This window comes from Hydra vulgaris, chromosome 01 (assembly GCF_038396675.1).
Source record: "Hydra vulgaris chromosome 01, alternate assembly HydraT2T_AEP".
Taxonomy (NCBI): domain Eukaryota; kingdom Metazoa; phylum Cnidaria; class Hydrozoa; order Anthoathecata; family Hydridae; genus Hydra; species Hydra vulgaris.
The window spans coordinates 53,478,139-53,496,982 of NC_088920.1; the positions used below are offsets into that span (position 1 = coordinate 53,478,139).

At 26.9% G+C, this 18,844-nt stretch overlaps 1 protein-coding gene and 1 long non-coding RNA gene across 5 annotated transcripts; one reads left to right on the forward strand and one right to left on the reverse strand.

Annotated features, from left to right (window-relative positions):
- Nucleotides 1–4,973: 4,973 nt before the first annotated feature.
- LOC136075436 (uncharacterized) lies at nt 4,974–9,671 on the reverse strand. Of its 4 annotated transcripts, none has more exons than XM_065788592.1 (9): nt 9,285–9,671; nt 8,806–9,008; nt 8,630–8,664; nt 8,298–8,394; nt 8,065–8,174; nt 6,625–6,826; nt 6,357–6,513; nt 5,937–6,061; nt 4,974–5,823 (listed from the first exon to the last, which is right to left on the reverse strand). In XM_065788592.1, the coding sequence occupies exons 3-9, from the start codon at nt 8,644–8,646 to the stop codon at nt 5,524–5,526; spliced, it is 1,008 nt and encodes a 335-aa protein (XP_065644664.1). In that variant the 5' UTR covers nt 8,647–8,664; nt 8,806–9,008; nt 9,285–9,671; the 3' UTR covers nt 4,974–5,523. The 4 variants fall into 4 exon arrangements, with proteins under 4 accessions (XP_065644664.1, XP_065644665.1, XP_065644663.1 ...); XM_065788593.1 differs by lacking the exon at nt 9,285–9,671 and adding an exon at nt 9,079–9,252; XM_065788591.1 differs by lacking the exon at nt 9,285–9,671 and having other exon boundaries at nt 8,806–9,252.
- Nucleotides 9,672–10,440: 769 nt separating this feature from the next.
- Nucleotides 10,441–11,112, forward strand: LOC124809664 (uncharacterized). The gene is made up of 2 exons (XR_010635947.1): nt 10,441–10,688; nt 10,785–11,112. It is a non-coding gene; the product is annotated as an uncharacterized LOC124809664 (long non-coding RNA).
- Nucleotides 11,113–18,844: the final 7,732 nt, after the last annotated feature.

The window sequence follows — 18,844 nt, forward strand, 5'->3', positions numbered from 1 at the left end:
TTAAATTTAATGTCTTGTAAGCAATTAATAAGCCAACACGAGTGTCAAAAACCTCGGCAACGGCAATAGAAAATATTTTAATTAATAATTACCTGGAAATGAAATTTAAAACCGGGATATTTATGACTGATATTAGCGATCACTATCCGATATTTATAAAAGTAAGAAATTTAAAAACCATGTCTGATTGTGAACCAAAAGTTATAAATTTGAAAAAAATGCAATCTTAAAACAAGTAATACTAATGAATTATCAATCAGACTAAAACAAGAAACGTGGTCCAACGTGTATAGGTGTCATGACACTAACAAAGCTTTTAATAATTTTTTAGATATATACCTAGATTGCTTTAATGAAACTTGTCTTCAAGAGAACATTCAAATTAAAACAAAAGCAGTTACCAATCCGTGGATGGATAAATCACTGATAAAATGCTCAAAAAAGAAGCAAAAACTCTATAATAAATTAAAAAAAATAAAAACACTGAAAGTGAGATAAATTACAAAAATTCTAAATATTTTTACCAAAGTCTTATCAAAAAGGCTAAAAATAAATACTACAGTAACTAAATCATTAAATGCAAATCTGATAATAAGAAAACGTGGTCCGTCATTAATGAGATAATGGGAAGCAAAAAAATAAATTCAACATTTTTAACAAAAAGAATTAATATTAACAACACTGACATATTCTGTAAAAAATAAATCTCGGAAGGATTTAACAATTATTTTATAAATATTGGTCCTAATCTTGCTAATAAAATAAGTCCAACATCTGATTCATTTAAAAACTACCTAAAACCCGCAAATAACGCTATCATGTATGATAATGAATTCAACTATAAAGAATTCGAAGAAGCCTTTTCCTCTATAAAAAAAAAGAAAGCACAAGGGTTTGATAAAATAACTAGCGATTTAAATATCTTCAATAAAATCAGTCTAAGCACACCTCTGATCCATATACTTAAGCTCTCAATAACATCGGAGATTTTCCCTGATGTACTTAAATTAGCAAAAGTAATTCCTATTTTTAAATGCAATGAACATTTAGACATAACCAATTATAGACCTATATCAATACTTTCTGTATTTTAAAAACTTTTTTAACGTGTAATTTAGAATAGAGTTTATAATCACTTCACTAAAAACAAATTATTTTACCCAAACCAGTTTGGATTTCAAAAAAACCTCTCAACAGAGCATGCAATCATTGAATTAGTTAATCAAATAACTGATGGTTTTAAACAAAACAAATCTACTTTAGGAGTATTCATTGACTTATCAAAAGCTTTTGGCACAGTTGACCATTGCATCCTATTAGATAAACTTAGGCACTATGGTATAATTAATAAAACTTACAATTGGATTAAAAGTTATCTTATCTATAGAAAACAATACGTGTGTATTATACAATCTGGAGTTTTTTAATGTTTTATGTGGATTCCCCCAAGGATCTATCCTTGGTCCACTCCTATTTTTAATTTATAAAAATGATTTTTGCAATGCATTTTTAAAACTTAATTTAGTCATGTTTGCTGATGATACAAATCTATTTCTTACAAACAATGATACCAAAAAGTTATACTTAAATAGGAACATTGAACTAAATAAAGTAAATAATTGGTTTAGGGCTAACAAACTCTTATTTAACTCAGAGAAAACAAACTATATATTATTCCATAAAAAAACACAAGAAGAATTTATCCTGGCTTCCTCAAATAAGATATATTCAATCTAAAACCACTAATATAATTGATATGATGTATCGAGTTATGATATATCAATAAACAAAATCTCAAACTAATATATTTTGGACTAATTTATTGCTTCATCAGCTATGCAAACTCAACATGGGCGAGTATGCAACCATCAAAACTTAAAAAAATTTATAATCTACAAAAACATGCTAACAAAATCATTTACTCTAAAAATAGGCGTGAACACGCCAAACCTATAATAAAAGATATGAAAATAATGGATGTTTTTGAAATAAATATCTATCAGCATTTAATTTTTATGTATCGACTCAATAATAATCTCTCTCCTGCAAACTTTAACAACAAGTTTGAAATAAACATAAATGAAAACTATTATCTAAGAGCAAATATTGGTAACTCATATAAACTGCCTCAAAACTTTAATAAATATGCTAAATATAGCATTGCACATCGAGGTCCAAATATATGGAATAGTTATCAAAAAGGATTCAAATGTATGGCAAAGTCATTAAGTTAATTTAAGTTTCTAATAAAAAAAGAAATTTTTAAAATTTGAGAATCATTTGTGCTTAAAGGGATCACCAAGTAGTTTTAATTATTTTAGTATTTATTTTATTTGATCTTTTTTTGATTTACTGATTAGCGCAGCAGTTTTATGCCCATTTGGGTTTTTAATTTAATATCTATATTCTATTTAAAATGTATAAAGGGGCTTTATGAAAAGATTACGATGACGTTTTGTCATTTTCATCTTCTTTAAGCCCCTGTTTGTTTATCTCATCATTTTATAAAGATCATTGTAAAAAAAGAAGTTTATATTTTTTTTGTATATACAAATACGGTGCTTGTTGACAAGATTTTATTGTCTTCTTTGTTGCTACGGACATTTTTTTTTTTCTTGTATATATATCGATCCCCAGAACCATAGGAAAATAACTAGAAATACCATAAAGTTGAGAAATGGCCGGTCAAAGTTTTGCTATAAGTTTCGTTATCGCATAATAATATGCCCATACAATATTTCCGACGTTTTTTTTTACAGTTATGTTCAAAATATATATTAAATATCACATCTAACGAGATATCTTGACTAAAATTATAATTTTTATGTCAATTAACTCAATGTTTTCTACTTATTTCCTTATGGTCCCAAGGATATCCATTGCTTTTAAATCCTTTGCAAGCTAATGCACCAAATATTTTGTACTTGTTTCTTTATGATTCCAGAGATGTCTATGACTTCAAACTAATTTCATTTATATTTGAGTCTTTTATTTAGGTTTCATTAAAGAAAAGAAAAACTTTAATAGAATTTTCATATTTTTTATTCATTTACAGTTATAAAAATTAAGTTGTAAAATTTTAAAAAACAACCTGCAATTTAAAAATAATCAAGTAATACAATAAACCAAATAAATACTATTAAAACAATCAGAATCACTATCTTCGTGTTTCTCAGTCGTTTTCAAATCTTGGTAAAAAGACTAGTATCCTTTTGGAATTGCGTATGAATGACGCAAGTCCATCAAATCCTTTTTTTCTTAGTAGAAATGGTCGGGCATTGACTGTTTATCTTCTTCAAAACCACAGGCACTTGGGAGCCTCTGGTCTTGTACCTCACATCAATTTTACAGAAATCAATATCTGTGTATGAAGTTTTATAGTATATGATTGTTGGAGTGGATTTATTTCACATTTTCATACAAATGTCGCTCCATAAAACTTTTCCCCCCTCTGTTTTTTCTTCCCGTGTTGGATTGCAAGTCTTTCAAATCAATAAAATTGGAATAACACATTTGATTTATTTTGTACCTAGGATGTGCTTGTTTGGCCGTAGATATTATAGTTGATAACTGCGATGGCAAATATAATTTGTCACCTCTCAAGAAACTTTTTTTTTTTTCGATTAATGCGTGCATAGCATCACCTTCATTTTGACTGTGGCCTACCACAGAAAACTTATGAAGTATTTCTTCAACATATTGCGAAATATTTACTGTGTGAAGCAGCAATGATGCTACAAATTTGTTTTTCTGTTGCCCCACACAGTTATCTGAATACATAATAATTTTTTTTTGCTGTCTGTGTTTTGAAAAATTCAAAGAGACATGTACTAATTTCATTGGTACCTCTCTTTCCCAATGCCTGATGCCACAAATAGCAATGGTCTTCTTTACTTCCTTTGTTAAATATTTCATTCTTCTCTCATATAAGTCAAATAATTCAGTCTTCTCTCATAAAAGAAACTACAGTCATCCCCAGATGGAAGTGGAATAACTACCTGTAAATCAAAGCAAATAATTTCTATATTTCCATCTGCTGTATTTAAATTATTCTGTTTCTCAGGTCGACATAATTCTTTTTCATTTAAATGTCTTTGATAGGACACTTTCTGTAATATCTTTTTCTCCTCACTTAAATTTTTAAATGTTTCACATGTTTGACATAAGTCTTTTTTAGGAACAAAAAAACCAAAATTGAATTCTGTGTTTAATATCGTCTCGTAAATATTTTGTTTAGCATACTCCTTTCCTTCTTCAACACACTTAGTCTTATACATTCTGTACATGGCCGATATTGATAAACTTTCGTATATATATTTTTGTGCACTCCATGACCTAGTATAATGTGAAGGAACACACGGAAAAGACTTAATATGATCCCTAATATCATCCTTTTTATAATCACTCACTTTTACACCTCCATTTCCATGGTGACCTCTATCATCAACTTGTAGTACTCCTACATTTCTTTTTCGTAGTTGTAAAAATCATCTTGCTTGAAATATCGAACGTGCGCATAAAAAATGCTTCACGCTTAAAAATAGTGTTGAGCCGTAGGCTACATTATGTCGCATAGAATACAACATTGAGTGTCGACGCCGGCTACACCAACACTATGTGGCTCTAAAAGCCACACTCAGTGTTGCATTTGTAAGGCCACATAAAATGTAGACTTGAAAGCCACACTTTGTGTCCTTTAATGCGACACTTTAGTAGAAATTTTTGCGACATAATTGTTGCATTTAATCAATGGCTATATATTTACGCTCTTTTTGCGCGACAAAACTGATATAAAAAAACCTCAACATTAGTGTTGCGCTAAATGCAACACTATAGATTATACACTAATCTGTGTTTTTCTAGGCGTTATAAATAATTTGATTTTTTTTTAAGTATATTTATGCGTGATTTATTCCGTCCATTCAAGTCTTCACGTAGTGTGAATATAACCGGGCGCAATTAAATAATTCAAATAAATTAAGTTATTTATATTGAAAAATAAGTCATATACTAAATTACAAGTGTATATCAATTTGGCTTACAAGAAAAACGGAATAATATCACAATAAAATAATAAAAACTAAAATATAAATTTTATTTTAATTCCGAGTATTTCTTTATAAAAAAAACTCAGTTCAAACTCAAACTCAATACAGTGAATATTAATGTAAGAAGAAGTTGCAAAACCTTTATATGCAAAAACGAAGTTTAAACTTTGAAAAAAAGATATCGCCGTCAGAGAAGAACCAAGAAGCCGTATTTCAACATTTTATGTTTTTTTTGTCTATTATCAATAAATATTCAGGAGTGTGTGTTCCATAAATAAATCACAAAAAATAAAATTTTAGGAAATATTTAAATAATTAGTCTAACTTTCTGGCAGAAAGTCTTTGCGAATTAAAATTTATTTTCTTGGAAACACAAAAATTGGACATACGGCCCCTTGGTTCTCGGCTGACAATATAACAAAAATAAAAGAGAAAGTGTTAAAAATACTTTAAAAAAACATTGTTTAATTTAATGTTAAACTTTTGGTAATACTTTCTTTAAAAAAGAATTGACAATAATTCCTTTGCTGCTTATTCCAAGCAAGCTTCCCAGAAATCCATATACACAAATAAGTTCATGAGGAAAATTGACATTAAATACATAATAAGAGGCTAGCAGCAACTCAAAAGCAAAACTTATACTCGGTATGGCTTCCAACCGTATAGCTGTGTTATCGACTTTAATAAATAGACTGCCGCAACACTTGAATAAAATTGGTTGAAAAACTTTCTCTTTCTTCAATAACTCAAGGGAGCTTTCAAGACTGAAGTGCACCTAAATGTTTAAGAAAAATTTTAAAAATGCAGAAAATACAAAGCTCAAAAAATTAATACTTTTTGATTATAAACCAAATTTAATTAAAAACAAAATGTATAGAAAAAACCTACATCCATTTCTCTATAAAATAAAGCCAAAATTGCATCAGGATCCATTCTCGGATGCTTCTTGCCCTTCTGTGGAGGTGCTTTCAGAAGAAAAGGGAGCGCCTTAAAGGCAAGCAAAGTTATATCTTCTAAATAAAAATATAAATAATTCAGGGAACAACTTGTATATACTTGTAAATTTTTATAGGTAGACAGATTTTAAAAAAAGCTTTTTTTGGATTAGATGGGCATATTAAACTAGGAAATAATAAATGAAACAGGAAGAGAAAAGGAAACTCCACACTTTTGCAGATTGACACAGAGTCATGTTGCAGCAGCTTAGTACTTATGCAGATTGAAAATTATGCTGTAAAAATTCGCATTTAAACTATGAAGTTCTTATTGATTCATTCTCCCCACTTAGAGTAGTAGACATATATATACCTTCATTATATTCGTCTTCTGATAAAGTATATTTGAACATATTTGTCATCGTCAAGTCTCTTGCTAGTAACAAAATGTTTTGTTTGCACGTGTTAAAGCTATCATGCAATGTAATATTACTTGATGCCTCTTCAATGGAATGAAACTCTTGTATAATCTATGAAATGCAAAAAAAAAAAAAAAATTATTCTTATTAACTAATCTAGCTTAATTTATAAAGTAAACAAGATTTACAAATGAACTGCAAAAAGTTAAAAATAACACTCACAGCATCATTCATATCAATGAATCTTGGAAACCGTCTTATAATTGAGGTTATTGATAAGTTGCTTGTTTCCTGAATCCATGCTCTTCTTACCACTCTTGTATCAGCCATCATTTTTAGTAAACTCTCTTTGTTTGAAGTTGTTGGTTGAAGTTCTCGCAACGTTTGTTCAACTTTTTCTGACGAATTTAATAGAACATCATCTCTGACAAAAAGTACATTGATTATATAAAAAAAAAACTTTTGCTTTATGCATAAATAGAATAATTTAATTAATAAAAGTTATTTGGTAAATAATAACAATATTAAAAAATTTTAACAAATGAAATATATATAATTAATAAACAGTTTTTATTATTTATAATATACAAAAATGATGTATAATAGTAAACTATTTTATAGGTGACAGGAACAATATTGCAAAATTTTGATTGTCGCAAAGTTTTTCTGTCGTAAATTTGTTTGTCGAAAATATAAAAAAGGAATAGTGTCGCAAATTGTTGCATTATTGATTGTCGAATAACAGAATAAGGAATAATCTCGCAAATAAATTTAATGAATAGTTTTGAAAATAAAAAAAGGAATGTTGCCAAGGAGTTTAATGAATAGTGTCGAAAACAAAAAAAGGTATAGTGTTGCAAATGAATTTAATGAATAGTGTTTTGAAAACAAAAAAAAGGAATAGTGTCGCAAACAAATTTAATGAATTGTGTTGAAAATAAAACAAAAATAAAAAAATTATAATAACTATAAATGTGTGTTTAGATAACATGTTTGATGTCATACTGAAATAGCCTGCTGCCGGGGACTTCAGTACAACCACCAACTATCTTATAGCCTGCTGCCGCGAAGGAATGTCGCTACAAGACTGAGGGTTTGTAGTTTGGTAGCAATCTTTTCTTTCAAAATTCTTTGTTTTTCTTTTTTTCCTGTAAAAGCCGTATGCTATAAAGATAAGCAAAACGAGTAAGCACTTGCTGAAATTAACTATTTGCAACACTATTCCATTTTTATAATTTGCCACACTATTTCCTTTTGTTTTGTTTTCGACATTATTCATTAAATTCATTTGCAACACCATTCCTTTTTTTTTCTCTCGACACTATTCATTAAATTCTTTTGCGACACTATTCCTTTTTTTTTTTGCAACATTAGGCTTTTTTAATATATTGGACACTATTCTGAAGTTCATTTTTCAACACTATTCCTGTCACCCTATTTTATTATTAATGAATTAATTTATTTTGTAACTACTGTTATATTAACTAACTCACTGAAATAAGTCAATACTTTTAGAATTAAATTGCAATATTGCTTTGAATTTTATAAAAACTTTAATCAATTCAACATTTTTATCAACTGGCAAAATAAAAAAAATGTATAGGCGTACAAGTAGTAATTGAAATATATAAAAATTGCTTTTTCTTATATATAAAAAAATACTTTTTCTTTGAATGACTCCACAATGTTTCTATATTGTCGCTACGGGATCTTCTTTGTCTAATGAACATTTCCAAAAAACCTGTATGTGCTTTAGCATCATAAAAATGTTCCTATGGAATCAAATAAAAACATATTATTCTAATATGTTTGTTGATTTTGCAAAACATTTGGTTGAGTAAGTGATGATATAAAATAATATTTTATTTAAAAATGACAAAAAAATTTCAACTTACAAAACCAGATGATGTTGCATTGTCACGAAGTATAGGGAAAGCAGTGATAAGTGCTTGACACAGTTGCAGTTTTTCTTCTTTAGATGGTCTGTCAGTTCTAAAGTATATAGTATACAGTAATACTATAAAAAAATTCAGATCATAGTTTTTTAAAAATAGTCTTAGGAAATGCTTTTATTTTTTGTTTGGGTTATGTAATATATAACAAGAATATATACTTAAATTTGTATGTAAGGAATATTTTAGATATCCTAAAAAACACAGTTCAAAAAAGTATTTGGAATTCTAAAAATATCTAGAAAAAAAAACAAAACAAACAAACTGAAACTTACACTTTGCAATTGCTCATAAGATATCTGCCGAGAATCTTAATTAAAAAAAATTCTTTCTTTATTGTTTATTTCCTCCATTCTTTTTAGCTTATCAACTAATTCTGATCCTTTTATTTTTTATCAACTGTGTTATGACTACATTAAAAAAATACTTAGTTATCAGAATATTACATTACCTCAATATTAGTATCAGCGTTTCCTGGTGACTCTTCAGTTGCACCGGTTATAATAGGGTCTCCTTCGGATGCTTCCTTGTTATCCGTTACATTTACACTTGGCTGTAAAACACATTTACATTTGGCTGTAAATTGTTATAACTCTAGGTATCGCTAACTAATGCAGTTTAAGCTGGAAATTTCGGACTTGTTTCCCTATGGTTCTGAGGGATCGATATGTTGATTATTTATTGTTAAACAGCAAAATAAATGTTTAAAAAAAAAAAAACTTACTTTTCAAACATTTTATATCTATACGTCTATTATTATTAAGTCGATAACTTACTATATTTTAAATAATACACTAATTATGAAGACTTTCTAAATACACTCTAATAGAGTTTTTTATTCTGAATATATTCATAACTTTTTTTTATTTACATATGTTGTAAAATGAGAAAGTTATTTGATAAAAACTAAAAACGGTAGTAAACACTTACGTCGGCCAATAGTTAATAAATGAATAATCGATTACCCGTGTAACAATAATTTAATATTTCTTACTATTTGTTGCATTTACTCATTACAAGAAGATAATAAATCATCATTGTCAAAAAATGCTTAACAACTTCAGAGAAAAAAACATTGAAAATGTTTTAAACATTGTTTAGAGCTGAAAATATCATTAAGAAAGTGTCCATTCAAGTTAAATGCACCAAACTTGACATTGATTGACAGAAATAAAAGTAAATACGCAGATTAACATGAAAATGAATGCCAAATAGCTTTCTTTTTTGAAATTGAAAAGTTGTAAATCCATTTAATTTATTGCTTTACAAACTGCGGTTTGGGTTAGACAGAAGCCGATTTAATTTCTATTGTTCAACTCTATTTGGAAAACACAAAACAAGAGCATTTATTAAAAAACGGCAAATTTTAATTATAGTGGTAGTATTGAAGTATAGTGGTAGTATTGAAGTATAGTGGTAGTATTGAAGTATAGTGGTAGTATTGAAGTATAGTGGTAGTATTGAAGTATAGTGGTAGTATTGAAGTATAGTCATAGCATTAAAGTATAGTGGTATTGAAATATAATGCACAATTAGTTTAACAATTACAAGAAACAACACAGCCGGCATTTGGTCCTAAAAAGACGTCTTTTAAACGTTAAAACGACGTTCAGAACGTATTTTGAACGTTCAGAAGACCGTTTAGAACCAAATGCCGGCTGGGAACATAATGAAGCCGAAATTGAGTAAAAATCAGTAAAAGGTCAGGGTTTTTAATTTTTATTTTTCGGGGTATAATTAACCTCGCATATTCTAGATTAAACACGTGAATGTATTATACATTCAGGTATTTAATCTAGTATATGCAATGTATATTATGAATATCATAATATTCAAATATTACTACTACTACTACTACTACTACTACTACTACTACTACTACTACTACTACTACTACTACTACTACTACTACTACTACTACTACTACTACTACTACTACTATTACTACTACTACTACTACTACTACTACTACTACTACTACTACTACTACTACTACTACTACTACTACTACTACTACTACTACTAATAATAATAATAATAATAATAATAATAATAATAATAATAAATTATAATGTACGATAGAAAGATTTTAAAAACGTTTAAAAAGAATAACGCTTAATTAAAAAAGAAAACAAGTAACGAATAAATTGCAGCCGAGTTTTTGGTTCGCTTGCTCATCTTCTGCTCATTAAAAAGAAAACTTTCGTAACGTCTGCTACTTATGAGATCGAGCCAGGTGAACAGAACAAGTTTGTAAATTGCAATTTAACTTGCAGAATAAACAAATAGTTTCAAAACTTGTGACCGAAGGCTAAAAGTAGAAAAGTTGTAAATGTAATAACCATTTTGTATTCATATTTTAAAGTTTTCTTTAAGTAGGTATGATAATTTTTATGATGTTTTTTAACCTATTTGCTTTATATTTTACAGATAATGGGAATATGCGGAATAATTGCCATGAGCATCGTGTGCGCAGTATGCTGTACTTGGTTTTTGTGGGTGTGGTCAAACGAATTAAAAAGAAAATATAAGAACGAAAATTGAGTCTTGGAAGAATACAAGAAATTGTAGTTAAAATATAATCAAATGCTATAATTTTTTTTTTACCGCTTTCATGAACTATTTTCATGTTATCACTCCATGAATTTTTTGTCATGTTATAATTTCATGAAATTTTTAAAATTTTAAATAAATAATAATATTAGTAGTTTTCGTGTAAAAAAAACTTTGTCAAACTAAAAAATGAAACTATAAACAATGATTTGTTGCTAACGTTTAGGGTAAATTATTTTATTTGTTTGATGCTTATTCTTTTCTTATTTAAAAATTTTTTGCAATAAATCTTTAAATATTACTAAAACAAAATACACTTTATTCCATCGCCTACATAAAAAATCAGATATTCCCTTAGAACTTCCGGACCTTTTTATTGACAATAAATTAATAAAGAGAGAGAGCAATCAATAAAGTTTTTAGGCGTGTTTCTAGACGAAAATGTAACCTGGAGGGAACATATAGGTGTAGTTGAAGATAAAATATCAAAAAATTTAGGTATAATGTACAAAGCAAAGCAGTTATTGCATCAATCTTGTTTAAAAAACATAAATTTTCATGTTCAAACTTAATAAAAAATATATTACCAATCTTATTTTATTCAATTTTTGAAAAAATAAATCACATATACCCTACTAGATTTTCAAAATACAACTACATTCAATCCAAAACTTATTATTCCGCTACTAAATTCTCTATTGTAAACCGAGGACCAAAGTTGTGGAACATAATATTAAATAATGAAATGAAAACTAATTATTCTCTAAACCAATTCAAAACAAAACTTAACCAATTACTTTTGTTAACTGAAAATGAATTAAATTTTTTCTAATAAAACTTCTTTATATTAGAAATCAATAATTAATAGTTAATTAATTAATTACATTAGATTATTAATACATAATTAATCAATAATTGTACATTTATTTTTATCATTTTAAATGATAATCTTCTTTTTGAGAAATTTATTTTTTTATTTTTGCGTTATTTATTAATCTTTTACTTTTATTTTATTCTGTTTATTTGCATTTACTTAATTGGCAATCAAAAGTATTATAAATATAATTAAATAAGTTAAACTATAAAATGCTCTACCAATAAAATGTTGTTATATAAAATCATATCTTCTTATTTTTCAAACCAATTCTTAAATGTTATTTTTGTCATTTAATATTTTAATAAATTTTGTTTCTTTTATTTTACAAAGCAATTGTTATAACTTATTTTTTGAAAAACTATAAATTTTAAACGATATGCGATATATTTAAATTTTCTTTTATAATATATATCAGAGATATATACATTGAAACTATATTTTATTGTCAAACTATATATTGTCTAGTAATGACGCATTTTTTGGGGCTTAATGATAAGACTAAATTTGTCTTCTTCTAGCCCCGGTCATGTAATTATTTTTTTTTATAAGTTACGACTGTAAATTTTTTTTTATCGGCAAAGTGTAAATAAATAAAAAATAAATTAAAAAAAAAATAATGCTTAATAGAAAGAATTGACGACTTTTGATGCCGATGTCGAATCTGGTAAGCGTATTTTTTTAAATTAATCACTTTAATTTAAATCTTTTTCTCTTTTATTTTTACATAATCATATGTTTTTAATATTCATGATTTTAAATGGTTTTACAGAAACCAGGTGTTAAAACTGTTTGAAAATTTATTCGATTAAGCGTCGTTCTAATTTTATTAAGCATTAGAAACATTAAACAGTTAATTAAAGTTTGATTGATTAAAATTTGTTTGTTGTTTCAAATTGTTTTTGAAAAATAAAACGGTTACAAATTTTTGATAATTTAATTGAAAAACGGAATTTTAAATATTTAAAATCTTCACCCTGTTGATCGGTGCCCCAACCACGGCTATTTGATGACTAACTTTCGTGGATAGGTGCAGTAGATAGTTAGTAATAGGTGTAGTAACCCTCGCAGACCTAATAAAATCAACTGATATAACTTTTTTGTCAAAACATAGCTCTAGTAATAACTTTTTGAATATATGAAAGTGGTTTTCACAATTCTTCAGATACCTCCACAATTACAATATATACAGTTGGTTTCTTTATCTTTAAATTAAAATTAAGAAGATTCTAATTGACATATTAAATTTTTTTTTTAATATCTTGTTAATTAAAACATGCGGATTAAAGTGGTATAATTTTTTTAATCTAATTCTAATTAAATAGCGTTTTACTTATTAAAAAAGTGATGAGTACTTATAAATCTTCTTTAAATAAATTGGACAAAATTTAACGACCACTGTCAAATCTTTAATTTGCACTTATTAAAAATAATATTCCATTATTTTTTTTAACTGTCTTAATTGCTTATTACGTTGGCTATAAAATGAAATGTCGAAACTTGAGTTTCGATATCAAATAAACATTTATTTTTTGAATTGCAATAAGGATATAAAAATATTGCAAAAATGCGTGCAAAGATCGAAGAAAAAGACAGATACGCGGCTCTTATATTAAAAGAAGAAGGTTATAGCATCAGACAAATAGCAGAAAAGCTCGGAAGGTTTCACTCTTGCATTATTAACATAATTCAACGATACAAAGAGACCCGGTCAATTAATGATCGTCATAGGACTGGACGCAATAAAATTTCAAATGACCGTGATGTTCGCTCGTTAGTGAGATTAATGAAAGAAAACAGACAAGCATCATCTACAGGCTTGTCTACGAAATGGACACTGTCAAATGGTCTGAAAGCAAGCCCTAGAACTGTACGAAGGGTCCTCCACAATTTAAATTATTTATGGCGTGCTGCTGCAAAAAAACCACGCGTAAATAAAAAACAAAAATTTGCCAGGAAAGAGTGGTGCAAACTACATAAAAATTGGTCAACAGATCAGTGGAGCCGTGTAGTCTTTAGTGATGAAATGAACGTTGAGGTAGACAACAGAAAAGGTCGCGTAATGTTGCGTAGACTTCCAAGCGAACGGTTCGATGAATCATGCATTTTGAAACGAACAAAACAAGGCAGTGGTTCAATAGGCATTTGGGCCTGTATGAGTGCCAATGGAGTAGGCGTTTTTCATTTATTCGATGGTAGACTCAACAAAGAAAGGTACACCGAAATTTTGGAAAACTCGCTTATTCCTAGCATTGATTTATGGCAGTTGCAAGATGGATTTATTTTCCAGCAAGATAATGCGCCGTGTCATAAAGCGCATGTTGTTAGTGATTGGTTCAATTCTAATAAAATTCAAGTGCTTCCATGGCCTGCCAATAGTCCAGACTTGAATCCAATAGAGAATTTATGGTTGTGGCTTGATTACAAGCTTGGTAAAGAACAATTTTACAATTTGGAAGATTTGAAATCTTCTATCTCTCATTATTTGGAAAATATGCCTAATGGAGTAATCAAAACTTTAATGAATTCAATGCCAGAACGAGTACAAGAGTGCTTGAAAACAAATGGAGGAACAACACGTTTCTAAATTATTTTTTATTGCTTTTTGAAATATTTTTAAAACTGGTCTTAAAATTTTGTCCAATTTTTTTTCCCATTTATATTTTTTACTAGTCAGTTTTTTAATTTTTTAACATTATTTTGTAAAAAAATTATAAATTCTTTTATAATAAATATAAAATACAATAAAAAATCTTTCTAAAAATGTTTTCCTTTTTTTAATACCTTTTTCCAAAATAAAATTATACTAAGGTTAAAAATAAATTTTGAAAAAAAAATGAGTGGTCTTTAATTTTTGGCCACCGCTGTATATATATATATAGATATATAGATATATAGATATATATATATATATATATATATATATATATATATATATATATATATATATATATATATATATATATATAGATATATATAGATATATATATATATATATATATATATATATATATATATATATATATATATATATATAATATATATATATATATATATATATATGGATATATATATATATGTATATATATATATATATAAATATATATATATATATATATATATATATATATATATATATATATATATATATATACATTATATATATATATATATACATTTTATATATATATGTATATATAAATATATATATACATTTTATATATATATATATATATATATATATATGTATATATATATATATAAATATATATATATATATATATATACATTTTATATATATATATGTATATATAAATATATATATATACATTTTATATATATATATATATATATATATATACATTTTATATATATATATGTATTTATAAATATATATATATATATATACATTTTATATATATATATATATATATATATATATATATATATATATACATTTTATATATATATATGTATTTATAAACATATATATACATTTTATATATATATATATAATGTATATATATGTATATATATATATATATATATATATATATATATATATATATATATATATATATATATATATATATATATATATATATATATATATATATATACAGAGGCGTAGAAAGAATTTTTTGGGGCTTTTTTGTTCCCAGCCTCCAATCATCGCAATTTTTTGCAAACCCTCATTATTTGACATAAGTATAAACATATAAATGTTTAGAGTTTGCTCCATATCTAGAAGTTACCTATTTCGATCACCAAAAAATTTTTTCTGCGCCTCTGTATATATATATATATATATATATATATATATAGAGATATAGATATATATATATATATATATATTTATATATATATATATATTTATAAATATATATAAATATATATATATATATACATATATATATATATATCTATATCTCTATATATATATATATATATATATATATATATATATATATATATATATATATATAATATAATACAAAAATGTTTTTTTGGCCTATTTTTTAAAAGCCATTCAGTTGAAATAGTTAAAATAGCTGAGGGTTATTACTCGAGTCCAACAAACATTAATCAAAATAAAAGTTTTAATAATGCTCTAAAGTGATATTTTTCAAAAAATATTTTCATTTGCAGATAAAATGAATACTTAACAATTTGAATCTTGATAGCTTATGGAAACTTTGATTATTTTTAGTTACCATAAAGTATAGACACTTGTTTATAAATTTCTAGTAAAAAAATTTATTATCAATTTTAGATTTTATAAATCTTGAATAAAATGACAAAAGATCTAAATAATTTTTAAAAATAAATATATAAAAGTGTTTTTTTCCTGCTGTGTAAATCAACTATAAAAGTTATACAATTTTTCTCCACCATGCAATGGAAATCCTTTTTTCCTAATTTTAATTTTTGAATTTGTAGGAAACCATTAGTGTAATGCAATCATATTGTTGAAAGCTTGTTTCCTTTTTTAAAGATAGGCATCGCGTTTGAATTACACCAGAGATCTGGAACATCCCCAGTTTCAAAGGAACGTCTTAAATTAAATGCATGAGATGTTGCAAAAGATTTTGCGCAGTTTTTTAATACACGTGGATGTAATTCTTTCAGTTTTTAGATTTAAATTTGTAAAGGCAGACTAAGTAGTTTTCCACTGTAGCAGCAGTAGATAAACTTTCATTATTTTCACAAGTTGTTTTTGCTCTTGCTTCAAATACCGGTGTAAGCAACGGTGGTTTATCGAGAAAAACTGAATGAAAATTATTGTTATTTGCGACTGTTATAACTTTGTAATCATTAGCGATGTTTCTATCGTTGCTTTGAAGACTGATTAGGTTGTTTTTTTTTGAGCTTGTTAGGTATGAGTAGAGATGCTTTGGGAAATACTTGAAGCAAACTTTTTCATTATTTCAATTTGCAATTAATTATCAACAAGCAGATTGATTGTAAATTGGCTAGAAATAAATATGAATAAAAGATTTTTTGAAATTTAATTAAAAGAATAAACTCCAAAATATTTAACATCCACCCAGTAGGCATGCGTTGTCCTGGGAACGTCCGTTAGACGTCTTACGGACGTCCGTCAAACGTCCGATGGACGTCCCCCAGACGAGGCGTGCCCAATAGGCAAAGTCTGAACGTCAAAAAATCAAACTTGAACATCAACCAAGAAAATTTTAATATGCTTCCTGCATTAAAAAAAGTTAACGCTGAGTTTTACATTGGCCTGAAACAAAATCTCCAGGATTTAATGCTTCTGTTTTTAATTTTTTTGTGCAAATAACATTTTTTTGTGTGCATATTTTTGCAATTTTTTGTGTGCATACTGACACTTTTATGCAGACGTCATAAGACGTCCAACGGACATCTATTGGAATTCAGGACGTTCGTTCGACGTCGGTCGTACGCCTTAGAACTAATTAATTATTTTGAAGCAGTTTGTATGGAGTAAATGAGCTATTACATGTTATGGTTACAATACTGGCAAAATCATGAATTCTACTAGTTTTTCCTGGGTGATTTAACAACTAGTCATTTTGAGATACAGAAAATTTAAAGGACCCGTTACCGAAATGTTAAGACGTTGAAGCCTATATTGTGAGAATATAAGTAAAACAATTCTATGCAAAAGTTTATTGCATTAATAGTACGTTAGCATTTTTGATCATCTAGTAAAAAAAATTCTTGTTTTCTTTATTTCATTTTGAACTTAAGATTAAATCTGCAGGCATTTTTATAAAAAGTGCTTCTGTTATCCGCTACCGGGGTTGTTAGCTAGTCCAAACAATCGTTAGATATTTCTGTGGAAATATGTATAAAGTTTCCAACAGCTTTAGTAGATGTAATTATTGTTACAATTTTATTTTTGCTCCATGAACGTTTGGCTCCATAGCTCAGGACATTTACTTAATGCTTTGCATAGTTCGTATGCTGAAATTCTGGGTCGAAAATATGTTAACCCATAGTTTATTTTTGATGATATTTAAAAACTTTGTTTTAATAAATATATACTTTACAACTTGATATTTAAACTTTGGTTACTGTGAGTAAAGCTTTATTATTATTATTAGTAACATTTTAAGTTTTATTGAAAACATTGAGTTACAGCAAAACGTTTTCACGTTTTTGAAAAAACAAAAACAAAGATAAACTATTTAACAAGATAAAGTGTTGCCATGCAACACTTAAACTTAAAAAGCATTTTATCTATGCAACTTTAAAAAGTTTGTTTAAATAAAAAAATAAGAACCAGCCTACACAAAAACAAAATAACCTGTGAATTAAGGTTTCGTATATTTTGATCTAATTTTCAAATATACAACACAGCAAACAGTTTTATAGTGGATTTGCAGTAGACTATAAAGGCGTTTTGAGCGGTTTATTCGAGTTTTCTCACCGATCACTTAGCAGACCATTTTCTTTGAGCTTGTTCAAGCATTATTAATTATTGGCATCCGCTATGAGCTGCCATTCAAAAACTTTCCAACATGTAATATAGTGGCCACTTAACGCGGCCGCCACTAATGGTCTACTAAGAAATCGATGAGCAAAATGACTGTGGAGTTCCCAAAATGCCTATATAGGTCCATGGAAATTCCGCTATAGAATGTTTGCTGGGAAGATTAACAAAAATTTCTGAATGGTTTAAAATAAACAAGCTTTCACTTAATGTTGAAAATACTAATTGGATACTTTTTCATCCAGCTTCTAAAAGAAAATTTCTGCCTTGCGATTTACCATTACTTTTTATTGACAAAATTCTTATAAAAAGAGTAATTAATACAAGCTTTTTGGTATCTATATCAATGAAAACCTTAATTGGAAATATCACATAGAATTCTTGTGCAATAAAGTTGCTATAAGTATAGAATTATTAGGCTGGAAGTGCTTTAAATAAACGTAATTTAACTCAATTATATTACTCCTTTATCCATTGTCATTTAAACTATGCAAATATTGCTTGGTGTAGTGCTAATAAATCCAAACTTAGACCTTATTATCGTCAACAAAAGCATGTTGCTCGTTTTATTAATTTTAAAGATAG

What these genes read in the sequence shown, in the direction of transcription:
- LOC136075436 (XM_065788592.1), bottom strand. An exon ending in TGGAGTCATTCAAAGAAAAA is followed by an intron (nt 6,827 to 8,064) that starts GTATTTTTTTAT and finishes ACTTTTTGTCAG; the next exon opens with AGATGATGTTCTATTAAATT. An exon ending in TATTTTATAGAGAAATGGAT is followed by an intron (nt 5,824 to 5,936) that starts GTAGGTTTTTTC and finishes TTAAACATTTAG; the next exon opens with GTGCACTTCAGTCTTGAAAG.